The 25,868-nt window shown below is 43.8% G+C and overlaps 1 protein-coding gene across 1 annotated transcript in view; it reads left to right on the top strand.

The window, feature by feature from the left end:
• LOC122810651 (rho-related GTP-binding protein RhoD-like) overlaps positions 1-23,825 on the top strand; it is a 563,211-nt gene extending 539,386 nt beyond the window's left edge. Inside the window, exon 5 of the mRNA XM_044082223.1 lies at positions 23,814-23,825. Coding sequence (XP_043938158.1) covers positions 23,814-23,825 — 12 coding nt within the window. The remainder of the gene's footprint in view (positions 1-23,813) is intronic.
• Positions 23,826-25,868: the final 2,043 nt, after the last annotated feature.

Raw genomic sequence — 25,868 nt, 5'->3', positions numbered from 1 at the left:
AAATTGCCAAGGACTCCAAAGATAACCACAAAGCGTTCTTTAACTGTGTCAAGAACCTAAGTGGAAACTCTCAGATCTGCTCTGAGTTAGTGCAGAATGACACAAAATACACTGAATCGGCTGATATTGCCAACATTCTGGCAGACAGGTTTAGTGAAAACGTCACCTCCCCTCTCACTCCCATAAAGAGCCCATAACCATACCAGAAGAATGTAGTGCCCCGGCAACCACTGACACATAGGTTAAAACAGCCCTATCCAAAACCAAAAATACAGCTTCAGTGGGACCAGACGGTGTCCCAGGCTGTGTCTTACATGAGCTCCAAAATGAACTAACCCCTCACCTAAACACACTGTTCAAACTCAGCCTCTCTACAGGCTACATACCCATAGAGTGGCGTACAGCAACCATTATCCCTACAATGGACCCTGGGAGCTATCGCCCTATAAGCCTGACTAGCCTGGTCTGCAAGGCTATGGAGCGCATCATCATGGAATTCATTAACAGAGACATTGGGAACCTTCAGACATTGGACCCTACCCAGTTTGGCTGTGTTAAGGGCAGATCATGCCTCCTCAACCTGGTGGACTTCTTTGAAACAGTTACCAAGGCTTTAGATGAGGGAAAGGAGGTCCACACAGCCTACCTAGAACTCGCAAAGGCTTTCGACACCATTCCCCATTCTGGTATTATAGACAAGCTCACCAGCCTGAACATAAATCCCTATGTCACGAGATGGGTTGCCAATTGGCTCACGGATAGAACCCACACAGTGAGAGTTGGAGGCTCTATGTCCGACTCTAAACCAGTTACAAGTGGCGTCCCCCAGGGCTCAGTCCTGGGACCCCTCCTGTTTGGTATATACGTCTCAGAGGTACAAGCAAGCACAGGAGGACTATGGCTGACCAAGTTCGCAGATGACTGCAAACTGGAGGCCATAATTGACTCTCCAGCTGATACAGACATCCTTCAGAAGGGTCTCACTGAGACGGATACCTGGTGTCAAAATCATGGCCTCAAGCTAAATGGCAAAAAGTGCATAGTCATCCCCTTTGGAAAAAGCAAACTACCTGCCCAACTACCACATACGTGGTAGTCCCCTAAATACAGAAAATGTAATAAGGGATCTGGGGACTCTGGTAGATAATAATCTCTCCTTTGATAATCATATTGCCAAGGTGGTTAGAAAATCCTTCTATGTGGCCCACCTAATCACAAAAGGGTTCACATCTAGAACAAAAGAGGTTATTGTGTCCCTCTGCTCATCACTCATCAGACCCATCATAGAGTACAATGCCCCATTTGGGATGTACCTTACAAAGACACCTGCAACAGCTGGAAAGACCACAGAAGTATCCCACCAAGAGGATTACTGGCCTAAAACATATGACCTATGCAGTCCGACTGAGGAAACTTGAGCTGTACTCTGTTTCATACCACTTACTCAGAGGTGATCTCTGCCTGACATAGAAGGCCATGTCCAACCCAAAATTGATGGACATGCTCCACCTAAACAAAAACAAATCCCCAAGAGCCACACGCTCTAGGGATCTAAACCTCACCACGACGATAAATAGGACGTGCTGTAGGGATAGATTCCTGTCCCAGAGACTCCCCATCCTTTGAAACAGGATTCCAGTCTACATTAGGCAGAGCCCCTCACTAACACTCTTCAAGAGAAACCTTGACGAGTGGATGGGAAACAGAAATTGTTTCCCGGGATCACTGCAGTGGCTCTGCTAGACCGAGGCACAGGGAACTAATCTAAGGGGGCAGTGAAAGCCAACACATTCTGGCTAGGCTTATAGATGCCCTCGGGCAGCTAGCCTAGTTACTTACCTATGAACCTATGGTGGTGAAATGTACCACCTTCGCTGTTCAGGGTGACATAGCAAATCTACTTGCTGATAAATTCAGCTGAAACTTCATCCCCAGCTTTTCTGGCAGAAATCCTTTCCAACATACTTCCTCCATTTTGCTGGGACCAGGTGTGGCAGCACTTGCTTAAACCAAGAACAGTGCCTCTATGGGTCCCAACAACAGTCCTAAACATGGCCAGAGCAATTACTAGAAAATGGAAATCTGTGTCTAAAAGCACCTTTACTAGAAGTAGTGAATATAGTAACAGAGATGAAATGACTGAGATTTGGTTCTTTAGAAGAGTGTAGGTGCAAATTTCATAGGAAAAATGGGAATTGTGGGAACAATACGTGCAGAGGAGGAATGAGGTTTAAAAGAAGGCAGGATTTGAATGAGCTACGTAATGTTTGACTGACAATGACTGGATAGATTGTAAATGATGTATAATGTTTGCAACTACAATTATGTCAGTAGGGTTTGTTTTCCTAAATGTATGATTGTCTGTGTCATATGTGATAATTTAATAAAGATATTTCTTGTTAAAAAAAAAAAAGTCTAAAACATGGCATATCAAGACCACTTGTGGCACTCTTCAGCCAAAGCCTGGAAAGTCATTCTCCTCCCCAAGGTGGACTGTCAACCGACACAGGGAGCTACAGACCCATCAGTCTAATGAGCCTAATATGCAAAGCCATTGAATGAATTATCGTGGAAATGATAAAACAAGGACATTGGCAACCTACAGGCACTGTACCCATCTCAGTTTGTTTTAAGGGATGGTCGTGTCTACTTAGCCTGGTAGATTTCTTTGAGAGGGTCACCAAGACAATGGACAAAGGTAAAATGGTGCATACTGCGTATCTCAAACTGGCCAAGACATTCAGTACAGTACTCCACTTAGGCATTGTTGACAAGCTCTCTGAGCTATTCATAAATCCCTACATAACTCGCTAGATTGCCAACTGGCTCACAGATAGGACCCAAGAATTCAGGATTAGTGAGACCACCTTCACTAACTGGTCACCAGTGGCATGCCCTAGGGCTGTGTGCTGGGCCCACTGCTGTTTGGCATCTACTTGTTGGAAGTCAAGGCTAACAGTCAAGGCCTCACCGAGTTTGCAGCAGATGACTGTAAATTGTGAGCTGTTCTAGAGTACCCCCAAGACACCAACATCTTATAAGAAGTTTAATACAGGCAAATGACTGGTGCCAAAACTATGACCTAAAAAGCAGTACTAAAAAATGCATTATAATGCCTTTTAAGAAACTGTCAACCTAAGTTAATTATGTAATCATTAAAACACTCCCTAAGAGTTGAGCCAGTAGTAAAGGATCTAAGAATATATGTAGACTGCAGTCTGGCCTCTGGCCAACATATAGCTAAGATAGTAAGGAAAATCATTCTGTGCCATCCAGCTTTTAGGTAAGGGTGTGGGATCTAGGTCAAAGAAAGTTGTAGTACCACTCTACTCGTCCCTTATCAGATCTATCACTAAATACAGTGCTCTCTTTAGCATATACCCAAGAGACATTTGCAACTGCTGTAAAGCTCTCAAAGGTTTCTCAACAGGAGAATTGAGGGCATGAATACCCTTTCCTACACTGATCACATAAAGGCTTTGTCTCTGTATTCAGTCTCCTACAGGTACTGAGAGGAGATCTTTGCATGGCTTCATCAGACCCAGCCCTGATGGATCTGTTGCATATGTATAAAACATACATCACCTGAAACAGTAGATCTGGGGGTCTGAACTTCTCTTGTGACATGAACAATGTTGAGCGACAGATGAGTGACTCAAAGGCCCCCCCCACACACACACTGTCTGTGGAATAGGCTCCCTGTTCATTTCAAACAGAGTTCATCCCTGACCCTATTCATACATAACCTTTACAGTTGAGCGGATAATCGTAAATTTACTCCCCATCTGCCCCCGATATTCCTTATGGACAGGGGATGTTAATAAGAAAAGTATTATCCTTACTAACACCCTTTACAAATCCCTTAGTTACCTCCCTACTAGCATGCCCCCCATACAGATAACTGTGAGGCTGTGGATTCAAATGGGTTTGGGTGTTCAGCTAGGTTTGTAAGGGCTGCAGTGGTCATTAGCTTAGTAACAATCTATGAACATGCGTTTTGCAGTACTGGCCACTGGTTCCATAGCTAGAACAAAAAATATAAGAAGTAGTGGTCATCTTTAAATAAGTGCCCCCTTTTAATGTTTACTACTTCTGAGAGTTTAATGGCCTAGTTTAATTTAGGCTTTATTATCACTATAAAGAATCTGCAATAATCCCAGTTTATAGACCCAAATACTTTCTATGTGTAAACTAAAATTTAGCATACCTTTATTCTTGTTTCTTACACAGTTGATTAGTGGTAATTATTTTTTATATGGTCCTGAGTTTGTTTATTGACATGTATCCTATTTGATCTTCATATATCTATTGTGAAATTGTATTTCTTATTCTTTCTGCATGTGTAGAAATAGGCATGTTACAATCTACATTGTGATTGGAAGAGAAGATTCATAATGAAGAGTATATTTATTTGCTTTTAATATTGGTGTCATTATGGAATATCTCCATGATATCAGAATATAATGTTTCCCTTAATATTAGTGTATACATTTGTTTGGTAGTATAAATTTAGTTGGAAATAACTTATAAATCTCTGATGTTATGTAGTTCTATCTCGCCGTAATTCTTGCTAGTTGGGTTCGAATCCGATCCTTGGCTCCGACTCTGCCGAATACTAAAGCTTGAGAGCTTTCAGTGGCTCGAGGCTAATCCCTATCCCATGATGCACTAGGCTACATCCCCAGATCTTGTTTGCCGTAAAAGCTTTGAGACGTTTCTTCAGTTGGCTTGTTGGCTCATAAGTATAACTTTTCAATTATTTGGTATTTTTCCTAGCTAGTTGTACTATTTTTTCTTCCCTATATACCTCTTACTGTTAGCTGTTCTGTTGTCTGCATTATAACCCTTTTAAGTCTTTCTGCCCTTTTTAGAGAGTGCCGTTTTAGAGGCCTCTCTCGGCTCTTTAAGTTTCAGGGCTGTTTTCTCTCCCAGGTCAGAACCCGCTTAAGTTAGTGGGCTCTGTCCCTTTCCCCTTTCGGTAGAATCTGTTTCAGTTAGAGGATTCTATTTAAAAAAAAAAAAAAAAAAATTTAAAAAGTTTAAATTAGTTTATTGTTCTGTCTAAATAATGTCTAAGGAGAGTTTGAAGGACTCCTCTAAGGAACCCAAGGAGCATAAGCCTTCTGGGTTCAAGAAATTTGTAAAGTGTGCAAGAAAGATGTCGTTGACAGATGGCGCACACTAATTGTGTTTACTGTCTCGGTGCCATACATCTGCAAAGACCCTTGCACTGTTTGTCACAGTTTTAGTAGTAGAGTTCTGCAGGAGCGTAAAAAATGTCCAAAGGTCTTCTTCCGTTTCAGCAAGCTTTGGATGAGGGCTTTAAGTCATCTAGAAAGAGGCCAGCTTCCACTCCATATTCAGAGCCATGCAGAAAGATTTCAGAACAGGGGGCTCTTGGCTCCGAAAAGTCTTCATCACCAACCTCTTCGGCGCTATTAGTGTCAAAGGAGCAGACTGAGGTTTCTACTCTTCGTACTCCAGCTTTGGATCCGACGGTGGTGTCACCAGTCTTGAGATCTCCCATATTGGAGTCTAGGAGAGCTCTTGTCCACCCGTTCCTCCAGGAGTCTTTCAGATGATGATATAGAGCGGGTGGTGAAAAGATTGCTACTCACACCGGCCCTGGCTAAATTGCTTTCACCTCCGGGCCCAAAGGCATCGGAGCCGCCTGTCCCCGCTCCACTTTCTTTGATTCCTCCTCCATTTACCCTAGAGTCTTTGGAGCCAGAGGGTATGGATCAGATTGTAGTGGAACCATCATCCCCGACACCCTTGCCGACTTCTTCAGTTCTGACGTCAGCTCTGGTGTCTTCGACTCTATCCGCTGCCGAGTCATCTGGGAGCCGATGCTCTCCATTTGGCTATGGGGGTGAGAGTCCGCACAGTATGTCTTCTGATCCAACTCTCCCTCTTGGTGCTTTGCCAATGTTGAGCTCGGCGCCTACCCCTGCCTCAGAACCGTCTCCTCCTTGGAGCCGATCTCCAGCATCTTTGGTGCGGAGGTCTTCTCCGGAGCGGGGTGGGGGTACTTTTGAGGTAGCGGAGAGGATGCTGTCCCCTCAGACGGCACCACTCTTGGATCCACTCCCTATTCCCCACCAAGTACCCATGTCTATCTCTTCTCCACCCTCTCCTAAGCGTAGAGATCCAGAGCCCCAGGTCGCCACCACGGGTGGTGCCCCCTCTTCCGGGACTACTTCTTAGTATCCCTTGGAGAATGTTCCCAGGAAGAGACTTTGCAAGAGGAAGCACATTGACTCCCTTGAGCCATTCTCTTTAGATACTGACTTGGATGAATCCGAAGGGTTCCCAAGATCCCCCTCTGAAGGTGTCTCCTTTTCTGACATCCTGGAAATCCTGAAACAGAGGGGTGATTGGCAGCCCATCAACCCTTCAGAGGACGATTCAGTATACCTGGAGACTTTTGGATCTCACCCTTCCACCTCCTGGGTGACTCCTCCTTATGACAAGTTGTTAGAGGTCATTTCCAGGAAAGCATGGACTTCGCTGGACACTGTGGAGCCTGTTCCGAGGAGGCCAAACAGATTTATTACAGCCCATAAAAAAAAGAATTTTTAACAAAAGGAGTTCCCTGTAGATGCCATGGTGGTGGCAGCGGCCACGAAGTAGGAAGGGTCAGAAACTTCTTCAACTATCCATCCTCCTAATAAAGAGTCTAGGGCTATGGATAGATATGGCAAGTGCATGTTCTTTTCAGCGACCTTCACCTTGCGGTCACTTAAGTATTTATCCCATTTCACTAGACTTCAAAGGGATCTCATCAAAGAACTAGGAGATACCCTTCAAGGAACAGTAGCTGCAGGATCCACAGACAAGTTATCCTCACACTAGCCACCCTTACCTCTAGCGCAAACTCCTCCATGAGGCTAATCTTCTTTGCAGCTGATGAGCGAGTAGAGCGGCTGCATCAGGAATCTCTCTCAGGAGACATTCCTGGATGTTCCTTTGTAACTTTGCTGACCCTTTCAAGTCTTCATTTACCAACACCCCTTTTGATGGTTCAGCCTTGTTTGGACCTGTGGTAAAAGAGACATTGGCCAGGTGCGAGAAGGATGGGAAAACCTTATTTGCCATGGGAGTCTGGTTTTATACCCCTTCCAGACCTTATCCCAAAGGTCAAAAGAGCGAGAAAAATTGGTTCTGCAAATCCCAAAAAGGTTTCTTGGATGCACGCGACTATTCTTCCCCCAGGGGCAGAGGGGGAAGTTATAGCGGAAGACACCGCCCTTGCGGCAGAGGGGGTCCGCAGAATCAGGGCGACAGGGAGACCTTCTCTGATAGGCCTTACCAGCGCTCCTGAAAGGAGACCTGCCTTTCCTTCTCTGAAGGCAGTCAGGGGTCACTTGTCATTGTACCCAAACACCTGGCAACAAATTTCCCAAGACAAATGGGTACAACAGATAATATCCAGAGGTTACCTCATTCCCTTTTCTTCCACCCCTCCAAAACAAAAGTCCTTACCAGATGTTTCCCCCGCGCAAAAGGATTTGGCAAGTCTAGAGATTCAATCGTTGCTAGACAAAAGAGTCATCCAAGAAGTCCCCACAGACCAGATAGGATCCGGAACTTACTCAATGTTCTTTTTAGTGCCAAAAAAGACAGGGGACTGGAGATCCATCCTAGATCTTAGCAGATTAAACAAATCTGTAAAGAAAACAAAGTTCCAGATGGTAACCCTACAGTCAATATTCCCTTTCATAGGGAAAGACAACTGGATGTGCTCCATCGACCTCAAGGACTCGTACTACCATATAAAATGGACAGGCAGTCCAGAAGGTATCTGTGCTTCCGGTTGGGAGCCAGTCATTACCAATTTCGAGCCATGCCCTTTGGCCTCACTAAAGCTCCCAGAGTGCTCACCAAATATATGGCAGTGGTCACGGCTCACCTGAGATGTCAGAGATTCTGATTGTCTCCATATCTGGACGAGTGGCTCCTCACTGCCTCCACCAGGCATCTACTATCTCAGGCCAGGGGCGAAACCCTTCTTTGTTGCAACAAGCTGGGATTCACTATAAGTCAAGAAACATCTGCCTTGTTACCGTTGCAACATATTGTCTTCTTAGGAGCAGAGAAAACTCAAGAGACATGATGGCAAGACTCACCCCAGATCGAATCCAGTTTTGATTTCCACAAAGAAAGTCCAGGCCAGACAAGTGTTACAGACCCTGGGAACCATGACTGCTGCCATTAGCCCGATTACACATGAGACTCCTACAATGGCTTTTATTCGCACAGTGGTCGATGCAAGATCTCCCTCTTTCACATCTGATATACATCACGGAGTCTTGCAAGAGAGATTTAACTTGGTAGCTTCAGACAGACCAGCTGTATCTAGGTTGTCCCTGTGCGTTTCCCCAACCAAAGGCAGTGTTAACCATGGACGCTTCCCAGATCTGGTTGGGGGGGGGGTGTCATTATCTGGGAAGGGCAGTTCAAGGTTTATGGCAGGACCATGAGAACCATCTGCATATAAACATCCTAGAGATAAGAGCTGTGCTTTGTGCGTTGCAGCCACTTCAGGACTCTCTCCCTCTAGGAACAATTGCAATTCAGACAGACAACATGTCGGTAGTGTGGTATATAAACATACAAGGAGGAACCAAATCTTACCCTCTATGTCGAGAGAGTTTGGCAATGGGCAATTGCTTCTTAACACTTTCTAATTGCAACGCACATCCCGGGGAAATCCAGTATGATAGTGGACAGACTCAGCAGGACTTTCCTGTTACCTCACAAATGGTCCCTGAACAGAGCGATTGCGGAGATGATTTTCCACAGATGGGGCCAGCCTTGCTGCGACCTTTTCGCCACTCCCAAGAATGTCAAATTCAGCAACTACTTTGCCCTAATTCCTCCAAAGGGGAAGCCACCCAAGGATGCACTGGTTCACGATTGGCCCTCGGGGATTACTCTACGCCTTTCCACCTATTCCAAAGGTGTTACAAAAAGCCAAATGGTCGAGAAGCAAAATGATCCTCATTGCTCTGTACTGGCCTTATCAGGTTTGGTTTCCCTTTCTACAAACCCACCTCTTGGAGGAACCTTGGATTCTGGATCCAATTCCAGACCTTCTGAACCACTCTTTGGGAGAGTTCCCATCCGTCCATCCACACCTTCAAGTTGACAGCTTGGCTGCTCCAATTCCACGACTAGCCAGGTGTTATTCTTTCATGCCAGCAGTAAGTCATATCCTAGCTTCTCCTCATAAACCTTCCACTAGGAAATTATACTCTCAAATGAAAGATTTTCATGTTGGGCAGCTAAACAAAATATCGAACCTCTTACCACCCCTATTCCAACAATTTTAGAGTTTCTCTCAAATCTGTTTTAAGAAGATGCTGTGGCAGCTACTTTTAGGGTACAATTAGCTGCTATCTCCAATTTTCATACAGGTGAAATGGGTGTTCCCATTATGTCTCACAGATTATGTAAAGCCTTTCTCAAAGGTACCTTTCTACTTAGGCCCCTGATTAAGGAACCAATGACACCTTGAGATCTATATCTGGTTTTAAATTCTCAGACTACATCTCCCTATGAACCTGTTTCTACTTGTGATCTGAAATATTTGTCATGGAAAACCCTCTTCCTTGTTGGCATTACATCAGCCAGAAGAGTTTCAGAGCTGCAGGCTGTTTCAGTACGTCCGCCTTATATTGTATTTCATAAGGACAGGGTATCTCTGAGAACTAATTCCTCCTTCCTCTCAAAGGTTTGTTCAGAAAACAACATAAACCAATCCATGAAATTGCCAGTCTTTTTCCTCCGTTACACTAACAAGGCAGAATATAAACTACACCAGCTTGATATGCACAGACAGTTGTGTTTCTGCTTCCATAGAACAAAAGACATTAGAAAGTCAGGTCAACTTTTTGTCTCCTTTTCTGATAAGAAGACAGGATTACCAGTCTCAAAGGTGACCTTGTCTAAATGGTTTACAGATTGTATCATCCTTCCATACCAAAAGAATGACATACAATTACCAGGGAAGATGAAAGGACACTCCACTAGGTCAGTCTCAACTTCATTTGCCTTTCAAGCAAGGTTTCCTGTAGATTTGATTTGTGCAGCTGCTACATGGGAAAAACCTTGCACCTTTATCACGCATTACAAAGTGGACTTGGGCCTCTCGGAACAGGGCTTCATTTGGATCCACGGTACTGAAAAAAAAAATTTTTCTGAGCCACCCTAGGGTTTAGGTGCTAGGGACGCTGTCCCAACCAGCAAGAATTACGGCGAGATAGCACTACATAACATCTAGAAGTTATGTACTTACCATAACATTCCATGTTTGTAGTCCATCTCGCCTATATTCTTGCGTCCCAACCTCCTTCCCCCTCCTATTCCTGGAGGAACTGGTGGGCAAAATTATCTGCCTGCAGAGATATGATGACTTTCAGTCTCTTCCTTGACTGAGTTATAGTGATTTTGTAAATATGTATATATATTTTTATGTGTATATGTTTATATACATATAGAAGATAAGATGCTTCTTGCTTGCTTGCAAACAAGATCTGGGGATGTAGCCTGGGGCGTCATGGGATAGGGATTAACCTCGAGCCACTGAAAGCTCTCGAGCTTTAGTATTCGACCAAGTTGGAGCCGAGGATCGGCTCTGAACCCAACCAGCAAGAATATAGGTGAGATGGGCTGCAAACATGGAATGTTATGGTAAGTATGTTCTGGTTATTAATTAATCTATCCCTGTAGCTTGATATTCTCTTAATTTCTTTATTTGTTGCATAACTTTTCCTTCACTAATCTATTTTGTTACTAGGTTATTAGCATGCACAAATAACCTTGTATGTATACTATTGTCCAAAAAGGTTGTATTTGTTTATTTTTTGGGCTGTATTTAATTTCTTTCATTGATTTTTTTTGATGATAATATCTAAACTCCTTAAGTGCATCTTCTTTGACAGTTTTAGTTCTTTTAGTTGCTAAACACTTAACCAGTTTAGTAGTATTAGATGTAATATGTTTTGACCTATTGGCCTATTTATGTAATCATGTGAGATTAATAATATTTGCAAGTTTCCATTTCTCCACTATTATTTCCTTTTTTATAATGACGTAATTGTTTATATAACTTATTTAAGGCTTTCTTTGTGTCTAAAAATACCTTTGTCCTTTTTATACTTTTTGGCAGTGTCCTTTTTGTTGTATGTTTATCAAGTTGTCGTATTCTTCTATTTGTTTCATGTCCAGTGTGTAATATTCCCATACATAAGGGATTTTAAATTATTCCAGAGTATATTTCCACTAATAGCTTCTTTATCATTAAATTAAAAAAAAGTTTCTTTATTTGGGAACTTTTGCTTAAATTCTTCCATTTCAGTTGTATATGTTGGTGTTCTGCACCATATTAACAGCTTATTGTTATTCACTTTTGCTGTAAATGTTAAAGAATTACAATCTGATATGAAGCATGTTTTTATTCTAGTTACTAACCTTCTCTTCAAGGTCCTTGGCTATAAGTACTATCTACTATAACAGAGTATCAAATATGTATAAATGGTCAGTACATTTTAATGCAATTTTTTTTTCTTCTGCTTAATCTATTATTTTAACTGACTCTGTCCAACTTTTAAAACTTTAGCTGTAGTGGAGGTTCCAGGGGATTTAATTTCACTTCTGTCTTTCTTACTTAATACACAGTTTCCTCCCAAAAATGATACTTCTTTCACAAGAGTCAATAAAATTCCCAGATGTTTTCTTGCCTATTTAGCACCAAAACTAAGAATCCAGTAAGGATTTGCTAGCATATGTATTATATTTTAATATTTTATTCAATGACTGTCTTGGAAAGCATTCCACTTATATCATTTTAAATAAATTTGACTCTTGGCATTCCCCCCCCCACACACACACACAATTTTTAATGCACCTTACTGTTTGGATTTGTAATAATATTCAGTGAATGTTTTATATTGTTCTATCGTGAATCTACCTCTGTCTTCTCCATTTGTGTGATTCTTGTATAAATGGAACACCAGTTGTATGCGTTTGTGGGTATTTACTTAAACCACATCTTTTCTGCTTGTATTTAGACCATTGATACTAACTGACAATATGTTTAATGTTTTTACCATGTGGTTAGCTTAAAATATTTTTTACTTTTACATTCTTCATACAGTGGTGCCTTGTCTACTGCTACCTTTAAAATTCATATTCACATTCATCAGACTGGATGTAAGGGGGGTGGATAAAAACAAACTTTAAATGCAAAACGTACACTTTTGCTACCACTATTTTGGGATCTATTGATCCCTTATCTTAATTAGAAACTAAGCTAAATTTTCAAACTATTTCAGTAACTCTAAAACTCTGTATTTATAAAGCTGCTAAAGGAAAACTAAGGTCGTAGAAAACATCTTTTAATGAGTAAACTTTAAAATGTCAGTGCTAACATAAATTAGAGTACTGCATTTGGTGTTATATATGTTTAACTACCTTTTAGTTTGTTTATGGTTATATAACTTTTAAGTGTATTGAATTAGTCAACATCTTATAACAATAAATTACTTTTATTTAGTGCTTGTATGTAAAACACACATTCACATACTGAACTGCTAAAGTTTAAAAGGAGGGAGGATACAGAAAAGAGACAGAAGCAATTGAGGGAAGAGCGGAAGGCAAGGAGGGGACATAAGAGGAAAGTTGTAATGCAAGGGATTTGTTGCATCTCAATATGTCATACGTATATAAAAAACACTTCATTGATGGACACATTATGTTTGTAATTTCCCTTCAAGCTGTCAGTAATGTTTTACCATTTAATGTTATTGAACAAGTACATAGCAAGAGGTAATAGATCAAAGTTTAGACATCATTGTCTAATTGGTGTAAAATCTGTTTGTATGAAAGGCGTACCATAAAGAAGTAAATAAACATACCAAAGGTATCTCTCCTCTCAGTAACAGTTCATGAATGGTAGATCAGTTCCTTGTTTATTTGGCTCTTAGTTGTGTGTAATGTTCGTTCTATTCTATAGTTATTTTGAGTCTAACCCTTGTGTCATTATATGCAGACAAGTTATGATAGTGTGATTTGAAAGGAAAAAATTCCTGATTTTGAATGATCTGATGTTGTCTATATCACTATTCCTCACTTCTTGGTCGTAAGATCAGACATTGGTAACGAGCAAGCAACTTTTCAGACAGATCCTAGGCTCGAGTTGGCGAAGCAGAGTACATCTGTCCATCCCACCAGTTGAGAATCCTGGGCAATCAACAGACATGGAAAGTGGGTTTTTGCCTCAGCTCGAGCTCCTCCCACTCCCATAATCCCTTGCTGCTCTCTAACTCCTCAGGTCTCATTTGCCGCATCACCTCTACAGACATGATTCCTCTGGCTTGAGTCCTTCAGTGGGATAAGTGCTTATTTTCAGAATTCCTTTTCTGTCCTTATAGATCTTAAAATTACTTGGCTCCTTAGAGTTCTAAGTTATAGTTTTTGTAGCTTCTTAGCCTCCCCTCCCTTCTAGCTATTCTCTATCTGTCAGCCCTTTTGGTGCCATTTTACTCCGTTTGAAAAATCTCTGTTAGAACTTAGGCTTAGACTCATTTGTTGTTCCTACTTTTGATTTATCTACTAGTGATGTTCTTCATCTCACATTGCTGCAGTCCTTACACTTGGGTAGTCCGCTGTCCTCGGTCGGCCCGAATATCAAAGTATAAGGCTGACGTCGGTCAAGGCGCATTAGACTGACATCAGGACGTCAGGGTACAAATGCGCATGACCGACGTCATATCCTCAGTCTTTTTTCCCGCATGGTCCGATGCAGAAGCAGCAATGCCGCTCATGCTCTGAAATGTTTCGAAGTTCGAGTTTCAGCCCGAGTCAAAGTTGGCTAAGTACCTGCTAGGGAATATTTTGCTTTTTCTTGCCTCAGTGGTTTACCGGATGTCAGAAAAAGTGAATAACTGTATTTTGTGGGAAACAGATACCGCATAGAGATTATCATACCTTGTGTATTCCTTGTTTAGGACCTGAGCACGACGTTGTTGGGTGTCGCTTTTGTGCTAGATTCAATAAGCGCACTATTAAGAGAAGGTTAGATTGTGCCAGGTTAGTCTTTGGGAAGCGGTGCAATTACACTATGCCGCCGGATGCTGACGCGTCGCTTCTTCAAAGAAGCGCAAGGATAAAGCAGCTAAGCCCAGGGTAGACGAAGTCGTCCGTACCGGACGCCAGTTCTTTAGAGGTATCGGTGGAGCCGGTGGTTCCACCGGAGGTTTCTCTGGAGGCCCAGGGGGGGAGACCTTGTTGTTGCAGGATGTGGCCTCTCAGGAGGCAAGTCAGGCTGAAGGGGCTTCTCAGGTTACTGTACTCCCCATCCCTTCCTAGGGTGGTTAGGCCTTCTGTTTCCAAGGCTTCTCCCAGAGGCAGGCCAGGTTTAGCTTCAGTTGGTGTCACTCCTAGTTCTTCAGGAACTGTGCCCAAGAAGAATATGCTTAAAATGGCAGAAGATTTGATTACCTTAATTAGAGGTTCTTTGCCCCCTCCTGATAAGAGGCCTAGGGTGGAACCTGAGTTGGGGAGTTTTGAGCAGGCTTCAGATGTTTCAGAGTCTTCGGCTGAAGACTTGCAGGAGTATTCTCCTTATTCTGATTCTGATGTGGATGATTCTACTCCTTCTGCTTCTCCTCCTGAGGATTTTTCTTTTTCAGAGGTCCTCCATTCCATGAGGGAGCATTTTAAGTGGGAAGGTCAGGATTTCTCTGATTCCAGGAAAAGGCTTAGGGAATTTCTGTTTTTACCCCAGCATAGGCCTTTGGCTATACCTCCTGTTTTGGATGTGGTGGAGGATGTATTTGCAGAGGCTTCTCTTAATCCTGATTCCTTGCCTCCTGCTCCTGTTAAGCCGGATAGGTATTATAGGGTGCCTGAAGCTCATAAGTTTCTTTTTAAGAGTCCTAGGGCGGACCCAGAAACTGTTAGTCAGGGGCCTAAGGGTGTTAGGGCTTCTGTAAAAAATCCGTTCCTCCAGATAAAGAGGCTAGGGCTTTGGATAGATGGGGAAAGAAAGTTTATACGTCTTCCACCCTAGCTATGAGGGCTCTAAATTGCCAGTTTCACATGTTGAAATACCAAAACTATCTACTGTCTCAATTGAAGTCTAAGGTAGATGCTCTGGCGGAAGGTATTGACTGTAAAGAGTTACAGGATTTGGTACATGTCTCTGAACAAGTGGGTAAGCATTCTTTGCAATGTGGTTTTGATGCTGTACAGGCCTCGCCTAGGGTGGCTGCCACAGGGTCAGTTCTTCGCAGGCATGCCTGGCTGAGGGATCAGAATTTATCTGACCATGTTAAGACAAGGATTTTGGATGCTCCTTTACAATCTGATGTGTTATTTGGTTCACCTGTTGAGGCAGTCTTAAAGAAAATGGAAGACAAGGCTAAGTCTATGCAGACTGTTAAAGATTTTTGCAGGTTCAGCCTCCAAGTTTAGCAGAAATTGGCCTACTAAGGGGTGGACGATCCTTCTTATGATTCCCAGTCTAGGGGCAGGTCTAGACGGGTAGGGCAGAGCTCAGGGCTCTTTCAGGCCTAGAACAGGGAGTTCACCTGCACAGTCTTCGGTGAGGGCAGGGGTCAGTCCTTTCAGAAACAGACCCAATGACCTACCTTTTCAGCTGCCAGAGTCTTCTCGACTGGCAGCACCTTTGGGAGGAAGGTTGGCACTTTTCAAAGAAAATTGGAGTTTAATTACCCAAGACAGATGGGTATTGGATATCATACACCAAGGTTACAGGTTTTATTTCCATACCTTGCCTCCTTTCAAAGGCATGCCAGACGTTCCTCCTCAGCAAAGAATAGAGGCTCACAAACAGATTTCTCTGCTGCTCCAAATAGGAGCCATTCAGCCGGTCCCTCTGTCAGAAGTGGGCCTAGGATTTTATTCTCGCCTGTTCCTAGTACCAAAGAAGGGGAACACGTGGAGACCAATTTTGGATTTATCTATCCTCAACACTTATCTGGACATTCCCAAGTTCAAAATGTTGACGTTACAACAACTTTTACCTCTGCTGGGCAAAGATCATTGGGTGGTGACTCTGGATCTCAAGGAGGCTTACCTTCATGTTCCTATCAGGCTAAGTTGCAGGAAGTATCTACGCTTTTCGGCTGGGACTTCTCATTATCAGTTCTCTGCATTGCCCTTTGGCTTATCTACTGCGCCCAGAGTATTCAAGGTTCTGGCTCCAGTGATAGCTTTCTTCAGACTAAGAGGAATACAGATCTATCCTTATTTGGACGATTGTCTGATTCTGGCTCAAGGAAAAGAAGAGCTTCTTCATCATCTACACTATGTGATAGCAGTGCTAAGATGCCTGGGGTATTCTGTGAACGAAATAAAGTCCAGTCTAGTACCCTCTCAGGACATGTGCTTTCTGGGTGTGAGACTGAATACAGCATCCCAGATGGCCTTGTAGACCCCGGACAAACAAAAGAATCTTTCTTTACTTCCATCAATTGTCTCATCAGTCCAGGCTGACTGCAAGGACAGTCCTTCAAGCCTTGGGGTTCATGGCATCTTGTATTCTGGTGCTTCCCAATGCTAAACTGCATATGAGGAAGCTACAATGGTATCTCAAAAATGTATGGACACAGCACTGCCAAGATTTGGACACTGTCATTCAGATAATACCTTGCATTCAAAAGGAATTTTTGTGGTGGGCTCAGGAATGTCACCTAAACAAGGGACTCTCTGTGACCCGCCAGAGGCAAGTCAGATTCTAACGACAGATGCCTCAGACAAAGCTTGGGGAGCTCATCTAAATGGAAAGTGGATACAAGACACGTGGCCTGCCAGACTTCTACATCTACATATCAACCTGAAGGAGATGTTAGCAGTCCAATTTGCATTAATAGCTTTCAAGGATTTACTTCTTCCAGGGCAGGTGTTGATTCTAACAGACAACACAACTGTCATGTGGTACATCAACAAGCAAGGGGGAACACATTCTTATCCTCTGTGCAGACAAGCAAAGATTTTGTGGGAGACTGCTCTCAGTTTACAGCTAAATCTTCAGGCAAGGTTTCTGCCGGGAGCACAGAACTCCTTAGCAGATGTGTTGAGCAGACAAATTATGGATCCCCACGAGTGGAAATTGGATCCTCATGTATTTCAGAAATTGACAGTGTCATGGTGAACTCCAGACATAGATCTGTTCGCTTCTCCACTAAACTACCAGTTGCCAAAGTTTTGCACAAAAAGTTTTCATCCCACAGCTTGGAAAGTGGATGCTCTTTCATTCAATTGGAGCAATCTTCATGTGTATGCCTTTCCACCTCTGCCTCTCCTCCCAAAGGTACTTCTGAAGGTCAGACAGGACAAGCCAAAGATGATTTTAATAGCTCCAGATTGGCCTCGACAGCATTGGTACCCACTACTGAGAAGTCTGGTACGGGAGCCTCCTTGGCCTTTACCTTCGATTCCACACCTGCTGACTCAGGAGAACAGTCATTTACTCAATGTCAAACTTCACTCTCTTCACCTGACAGCCTGGCATATTCTGTTTTAAACCCTGGAGGGTTTCAGCTTCCACAGCAAGTTTTGAATGTTATTTTGGAAGCCAGAAGGCCTAGTACAAGGAAAGTGTACGAGGATAAATGGAAGAGATTTTATTTTGGAGTGCAGCAAAGCATTTGATGTTTCTAAGCCTAATTTAAGTGTGGCTCTTCAATATCTTACTGAGTTACTGGACAAAGGTTTGTCCTTCTCTTTAAGATTCATGCTGCAGCAATTTCTGCTCACTATGATTGTGACCCACCATTGTTTTCTCATCCTTTGTTTAAGCAATTCCTTAGAGGGGCAAAGAATATAAGACCCCGGAGAGCTCCTACTCCTGCTTGGGATCTCAATTTTGTGTTGGAGAAACTCACTCTACAACCTTTTGAACCTGCAGCTACTGCTGAGTTGAAATATTTATCATGGAAGACTGCTTTTTGTTAGCCATTACCTCTCAGAAAGGTTTCTGAATTACAGGCCCTTATGGCAGTTGAGCCTTTCTTAATTTTCCATAAGGATAGGGTATCTTTGCGTACTAATCCTTCCTTTATGCCTAAAGTGGTTTCTAGTGTGTCTTTAAACCAAACTATTCATTTGCCTACCTTTTATGCAAACCCCAAAATAAAGGGGAAAAGATTTTGCACACTTTGGATATACACAGGCAGTTGCGATATTATTTGAGCAGAACTAAAGGGTTCAGGCAGTCTCAGCAGTTATTTGTTTCTTTTGCTTTGAGTTCTCAGGGCAAGCCTGTGTCAAAACAAACTATTTCAAAGTGGATTGGGTTTTGCATTGCTTTCTGTTATTCCCATCATGGCAAGGAGGTTCCAGCTGGGATTAGGCCTCATTCCACTAGGGCTACTGCCACTTCAACAGCTTTTTAAGGGGTGGCAACTAAAGATATCTTGGAGGCAGCTACTTGGAGTTCTGTGCATACTTTCTCTAAGCATTATCACCTTCCACTTTACTCTAAATCTAGGCTGGTTTTGCCACTGCTATTTTACAGGGCATTTTGGCAGCTCCTGCTTCTTTATAGTTGTGCCATCCTCCCTTACCTCTGCTTTGGGATTCTACCCAAGTGTAAGGACTGCAGCAATGTGAGATGAAGAACATAGTACAGTTTTGTACCTACCATAAATGTAGATGTTCAAGATCCACATTGCTGCAGTCCAATCTCCTCCTTCCCTCTGTAGTTAGAGGCGGTTGTGTGGGTTGGATTGTAAATATTGTGTATATTGTATATATTGTACATATTATTAGTGCTAGGGTGGTTGGTTGTTGGTTTTGTTGTCTTTGGGTTTTGACCTTTCTTGTTAGGGTCTTCTGACATCTGGGGCAAGAAAAGACTGAGGATATGACGTCGGTCATGCGCATTTGTACCCTGACGTCCTGATGTCAGTCTAATGCGCCTTGACCGACGTCAGCCTTATACTTTGATATTCGGGCCGACCGAGGACAGCGGACTACCCAAGTGTAAGGACTGCAGCAATGTGGATCTTCGAACATCTACATTTATGGTAGGTACAAAACTGTACTTTTGTTGTTGTCTTCTTGCTGGTTTTTGACTGTGGTTTGGCCCCTGGTTAATGGTTTTGGTTTGTATTTTAGCTTTGGTGCTTGGTCTGCTGTTCAGCCCCTCGTGTCTCACAAGCCAGCAGGATTTAAGAGGTGCTCTTAGTGTTGTTGGAAGATGCCCATTTCTGATTCACAGGAGGAGTGCCTGTATTGTTTGGGTGCTGACCACCTGGAGGTTGAATGTGGCATTTGTGCTGCATTCAACCCTAGGGCTTTGGTCGAGCGCCGCAATAAGTTACTATTGAAAGGCATGGCTCAGGTGGGTCCATTGGTCCACCAGTCTCCGACCAAGCCGGATCCCTCTGACCACATGAGAAAGGCACCCTCTATCTCAGGGTCCTCTTTCTTCAAGAAGCCTAGGCCATCGGATCCTAGCTCCTTGGATCCGACTCCAGCCTCAGCGCTGTCAGATCAGAGGACCTCTGATCCAAGATCCCGCAAGTCTAGTGCTGGATCCAAGGCTTCCAGTTTGAGGCCTTTGGATCCGAGGTCCTGGGAGTCTACTCCCAGAAACAAGGTCTCCAGATCAAGGCCTTCAGATCTGGCCAAGACTAGACCTGCCATGGATCTGACCTTCTCGCATCCGAGGCATTCGAATTCTAAACACTGAAATCCTCAGTTGCCCTCTTATCCAAAGCTGACAGATCCAAGACCCTTGTTGGATCCCACCATCTTTATTGGGGACTGTCCATCAGGTTCTGGCCTGGAGCTACAGCTCCCAGGCACAGAAGCCGTTCTGAGAGGTATAGGAGGTCCGTGGGGTCTAGACATGTGTCTCCAGCTAGGTCATCAGCCTCTTCTAGGTCTTCCAGGAGCTTGCTCCCATCTGACATGGACAGGATGCTGAGGTCTTTCTTCAAGACTCAAATTGAGTTGAGTTTTTACGTCCCCTGCCCAGCTGGCCAGGGCTCCTTCCCCTGCCCCTACAGTTCAATCTCCTTGTCCAACCCAGGTGGTTTTGGACTTCCAGGACCTGGGGACTGGTGAGGAGGTGATGACTCCTAGAGCTCACTTTGTTTCTATCCCGTCTGAGTTGCTGACTGGCTGTGCTCTTCCTCCCTTGGAGCAAACTGGGTCCCGTACCCAAGAAGTTGCTCTGGCGTCCTTGGGAGAAGTTTCTGGTCCAGTTTTTTAGACAGTTTTCTGACCCTCGGTGCTGCGCTTCTTGACAGTTTGGGGCCAGTATTATCTGGGGGTCTTGAGGCAGTGGCATGCTCTGCTCCCACTTCTCAGGTGGTCTTGCCTGCTGGGAATGGGTAGGGGGCAACGTCCAGCCCTTTGGCCTTCCAGGTAGTATAGAGGACCTTCTCCACTGCTAGAGCTGCCTCCCCTGCTCTCCAGGGCCCTTCCCAACCACCCCCCCATCTCTTGAGAGCTGAGCTTTCTCATCCTGCTTCTGGTCAGCCCTCTTGAACCAGCCTTCAAGGGGGAATTACCCCACCTGGGGTTCCCCACTCTTCCGAGTGCTCTCCTGAGCCCCCTCAGAGGATGTACCCCGGAAGAGGATGTGTAAGAGGTGGCACTTACACTCTTCGATGGAGTCTCTCACTGAAGATACGGACCTCAATGAAGGGGCTGGGTCCCTCAGATCTCTGCTTGAAGATGTCTATTTTGGAGACATCCTAGAGATTTTCAAATTGAAGGGCTAATTGTCCTCCCAGTCCCTATTCTCCAAGGAGTCCAAGTTCCTGAAGACATTCTGGATGGGGCCATCTGCCACCTGGGTTCCCCATGCTGATGAACTGATGCACCTTATCACCAGCAGGGCATGGAAGGAGCCTGATACTGTGGATACACTGCCCAAATGAGCAGACAAATTCTTAAGTCCACCCACGAATAGACAGTTTTGGACAAAAGGGTGCCAGTCAATGCTACCGTGGTAGCTGCTTCCCCTAAAGAGGAGTTGAAGGAGTAAAGTACGTCTGTCGATCCCCTCAGTTGAGAATCCCAGGTGATCAGCAGACATGGAAAGCAGGTTTTCGCCTCAGCTACATTTGATCTGCTGGCGCTTAATTACTTGGCACACTTCACCCGCCTCCAAAGGGATTTGGTTAAGGAACTCTCCACTTCCCTTTCTGAGTAGATGCTTGACAAGGACGTGAACAAAGTGTCTCCCAAGCTATCCACTCTTGCTTCCCTCGCTAATTCTTCAATGAGGTTGATTTGTGGAAGGTACCTCTCAAGTGGCCGGCATAGGCATCGCTATTCGGCATTTCGCCCGGCTATGCCTGTGCGGGTTTGTGGAGTCCTTTAAAGCGTCCTTCACCAGTACCACCTTAGATGGATCAACTCTCTTTGGTCTATCAGTCAGACACATTGACCCACCGTGAGCAAGAAGGGAAGACCTTGTTGGCTGTGGAAATCAAATATTCTACTCCTCGGTGGTCCTTTTCTAAGAAACAGTGAGGGAGTTAGAAATTGTGGCTCTGAAAGTCCGCAGTCTTCTTTTCAGGAGGCTCAGGGTGAACCCTCTTCTAGAGGTCGAGGGAGAGGGTTCAGTGGCAGCCGTCGCCCTAGAATCAGAGGGGGTCTGCAAAATCAGGGCTCCAGGGAACCCTGAACCCTTCTCTGAGAAGCCCTTCCAGTGCTCATGATGTGTTGCCCAACTGTCCTGGCCTCAAGGCAGTCAGTTATCATTTGTCTCTGTACCCTTTGACCTGGGCAAGCATCACAAGAGATTGGTGGATGCTAAGCAGTATTTCCAGGGGCTTATTCCCTTTACCCTCCAAACCCCCACCAGTCAGGATACTTCTTCCAGATGTGCCACCCCGTCAGAGGGAGTTAGCTTAGCAAGAAGTGCTCAAGCTTCTTCAGAAGAGAGCCATCCAAGAGGTCCCTCCAGGGCAATGAGGATCTGGAACTTATTGTCACTTCTTTTTGGTGCCAAAGAAAACGGGAGACCTATGTCCAATCCTGGACTTAAGTGAGTTAAACTTCTTTGTCAAGAAGTCAAAAGTCCCGGATGGTCACTATCCAGTCCATCATGCCCCTTCTGCACAAGGACGAGTGGAAGTGCTCTGTGTATCTGCAGGTTGCACACTATCATATAAAAAAAAGACAGGCAGAGGTCAGATCCTACAACCCAGAAGTGATGAATAGTGAAATAGGATAACACAGATGCTAAGTTATGGTGAATACATAACTCTTTTTACTCTATTTATCACCCCCCCCCCCCCCCCCCCCCCAGTTTACTTTCTCTTATACTCTCAGAAGTGGAAAACCTTTCATGGTATTCCAAGTAAAGAATTTTATTATACTCTGTCGAGTGGTTTGCTATATTCATTATCATCTTGTTAAATTAAATGTTGGTCAGACTTACTAAAGACATTTCATATTAACCTTTCATATCTGCTGTCAGTTCTTTCATGATAACTAGGTCCCAAACAAGTAAAACACCCATGTTAAACATATCAGATAATGTTCTGTGTGATTTGTAAGAAGTAATTATGATTGCATCCTTCCTTGCTCTTTCTTTGTCATCATAGAACTACCCACAAACACTGATATTCTTTTCATTTCTTTGAATGTTTAAAAACTTGCACTACTTTCACTACATTTCCCCTCTGTCCTTCCTCCCTTCATGAGTGCAACTATAGAGTAATATCCCAAAATACAGATTTGATTTAGCTTTAAGGTGAGGTTTATGTTATTTCCTGCATACATAAGTAGATCAATGATATAGGTTTATTTCAGCTCTTTTGTATTTACTTTAAAACATGTATTCGAGCAGAGCAGTTAGTGTGCATGAAATAGCTGTACTTTTTTTATTTTACATTTATTTACTGACATAGTCCGACTGGATACATGTCCATTTTCAATGGAGGCCCGGGGAGAAAAGCTCCAATAAGACATTCAACAAACTGTTACATTTTTACAGTTTAAAACACAAAATAAAACACAAAAGGATTTTTACACAGATGTAAACAAACACAAAAACAGATACACAGATTATTAAATTTTTACTCAGATGGAAAATTCTAGACAGTGTTTTTAAAAATTATAGGGTATTGAATGCCTAGTAGGCTAACCTGTTTATTGGTGTATATATAAAAAAAAAGCTCAAAGTACATTTGGAGTACAGCATTCCTGCTTTTGTTTTTCTTGCCTTTTGACCCGATGCAACTTACAAGACAAGACAGTCTTCACATCTGCCCTGTATTAAATTTCTCTATGAAGATTATTTTTCTCCCTTCAGAGTACTAGCACTCCAGTTTATGTCCTAACTTTTTGGTGAAATGGTCAAATTCAGTCTTTTGAGAATAATGTTATGTTTGAGTTAGAAATGTAGTAAAAATATGTTTACCTTTTATGTATTTACAAGTCAGTGATGTATTCCTGAATGTACTGTCCACGGTATCTGTGCATGTTGCAAGATTATGTAAAACCATGTATGCCAGTGAGCATTCTTATAAACATTTATTAGATAATTATATATTCATGAGTATAACCAGTAGATGTTAAGTTGTCTATCTCGCCTTCGTTCTTGCTGTTTGGGTTCAGAGCCGATCCTCTGCTCCGACTCGGCCATCTTCTATAGCTAGAGAGCTATTTACTGGCTCGAGGCTACCCCTTATCCCAGAATGCCCAGTGTCGGCTACCCAGATCTCGTTTGCCTGTTCGGCTGCGAGGTTGTTTCCCTACTGGCTCAGGCTTAGTATAATCTTTTTGATATTATATTGTTGTTTTTTTCTTGAAAGTTTGTCAAGTAATTGTCCTTTTAGCACTTACATAATATTCCTTTATCCCTTTTTCGCGTTTGTGTATTTTAGCTTTGTTGGCCGTCGCTCCATAACTCTCAGGCCTTCTGTTCCCTTGAACTCATTTAAATTAGAGAGCCCCCCAGGATAGCCGTTTAAATTAGAGGCTTTCCTTCTTTTCTTTAACTGTTAAAAAAAAAAAAAAAAAAAAAACTCTATTTGTTCTGGTTTTTATAGTATAGTTTTTCATTATTTGTTATGTGGTTGTTGTTACTATAATGTCTAAAGAGACTAAGGTATCTGGCTTCAAAAAGTGTGACTCGTGCTGTCAGAAAATGTCTCTGACAGATGGGCACACTAGTTGTGTTTATTGTTTGGGCACTGTTCACCTGCAGGACTCCTGTTCTATATGTCATGCTTTTAGTCCAAGGGTCCTGCAAGAGCGCAAAAAAAATTAATCCTTTGGGGATTATTGAAGCCTCAGGATTCTCCGGCTAAAAGTACTCAGCCAGAGAAATCCCCTAAGTCTGTCAAGCAGTTGGCTCCACCTTCAGTGCCGACTCCTTTACTTGACCAGCCAAGTATGTCGGTACCGGCTGGCATCAACAAGACAACTCCTCCATCAGCTCCATCTGCTATTTCAGAGCCGTCTCGGAGCCATAAGAGACTGGGGACGTCATCCTTGGAGTCCATCCACTCGACACCACAGTAACCTTTATTACAGAGTGAAATAGCCAACATTTTTCCCACTCCTCTCGATCCTCTAGATTATCGGATCATGATGTGGAGAGAGTAGTAAGTAGGTTGCTTTAGTCACAGGCACTGGCAAAAATTCTGTCCAGCCCACCTCAACAGGTATCGGCTCCAGCCACCTCTATTTCTATTTCTCTTCCGACTACATTTAGCTTGGAGCCGGAGACCATGGATTCTCGGGCAGTAGAACCGTCGGCGCTGATCATCATTTCTCCTTCGGTTCTGGCGTTGGCTCCGATTACTTGGATTGTATTTTCTATCGAGGGATCTGGACACCGAGGTTCTCTCGTTGGCTCAGAGGGGGGGAGTGGCATCGGACCCTTGTCCCGATCCCATTCTCCCCCTCGGAGCTTCGGCGCAGGTGAGCTCGGCTCCAATATCGGCCTCAGAGCCATCACCCTCAACTCGGAGAAAGACTCCTGTTTCTTCGGAGCCAGAGCTTTCTCTGCCTAGAGGTCAGGACACCTTCGAGGTCATGCGGAGTGTGCCGTCCCCCGAGACAACTCTACTGCCAGCTCCATCGGCTCCTCCCCATCGTGTCTGTGCCAACCTCTACTCCTCCTCCAGACCCCAAGCGTAGGGAACCTATGCCCCAGGACATGCCATTGTGTGATCCCTTTCCTTCCGAAGCCTCCTCTTATCACTCGGAGGAGCCTCTCCGGAAGAAGTGCAAGAGGAAGCACATAGACTTCCCTGAGTCTGTCACTTCAGATACAGACATGGATGAATCGGAAGGGTCCCCAAGGTCTCCCTCTGAAGATGTTTCCTTTTCGGACATCCTTAAAATGCTTAGGCAGAGGAGGGACTGGATTTCCCTAGCCCCTACAGAGGATGAGTCTGTATACCTAGACGCATTCGGTTCCCGACCTTCCACCTCCTGGGTATCTCCTCCTTTTGATCCACTCATGTCTGTAGTGGTTAGAAAGGCTTGGTCAGCTCCAGATTCTGTGGAACCTACTCCGAGGAGACCAAATAAATTTATAACAGCCCCCCAGGACAAGCAATTCCTTTCCAAAGGTGTGCCCATTGATGCCATGGTGGTAGCAGCAGCCACCAAGAAAGAGTTAGCAGAGACCTCTTCATTTGTTCATCCTCCGAACAAAGAGTCTCGGACGATGGACAGATATGGAAAGCGAATGTTTGCTTCAGCGACCTTTTCAGTGAGGTCCCTGAATTATTTTATTTTTACACGTCTTTAAAGGGATCTCCTGAAAGAGCTTGGAGATACCCTCTGAGGGACCACCAGCCAAAGTAGCTTCTCAGCTTGTGACTCTTAATTCCATAGTTAACTCCTCCATGAGG

Source organism: Protopterus annectens, chromosome 9.part0 (assembly GCF_019279795.1).
Source record: "Protopterus annectens isolate FY-2018-M chromosome 9.part0, PAN1.0, whole genome shotgun sequence".
In the NCBI taxonomy this organism is placed as follows: domain Eukaryota; kingdom Metazoa; phylum Chordata; order Ceratodontiformes; family Protopteridae; genus Protopterus; species Protopterus annectens.
The sequence above is the reverse complement of the archived record's forward strand: the minus strand, read 5'-3'. Positions and strand labels throughout refer to the sequence as shown.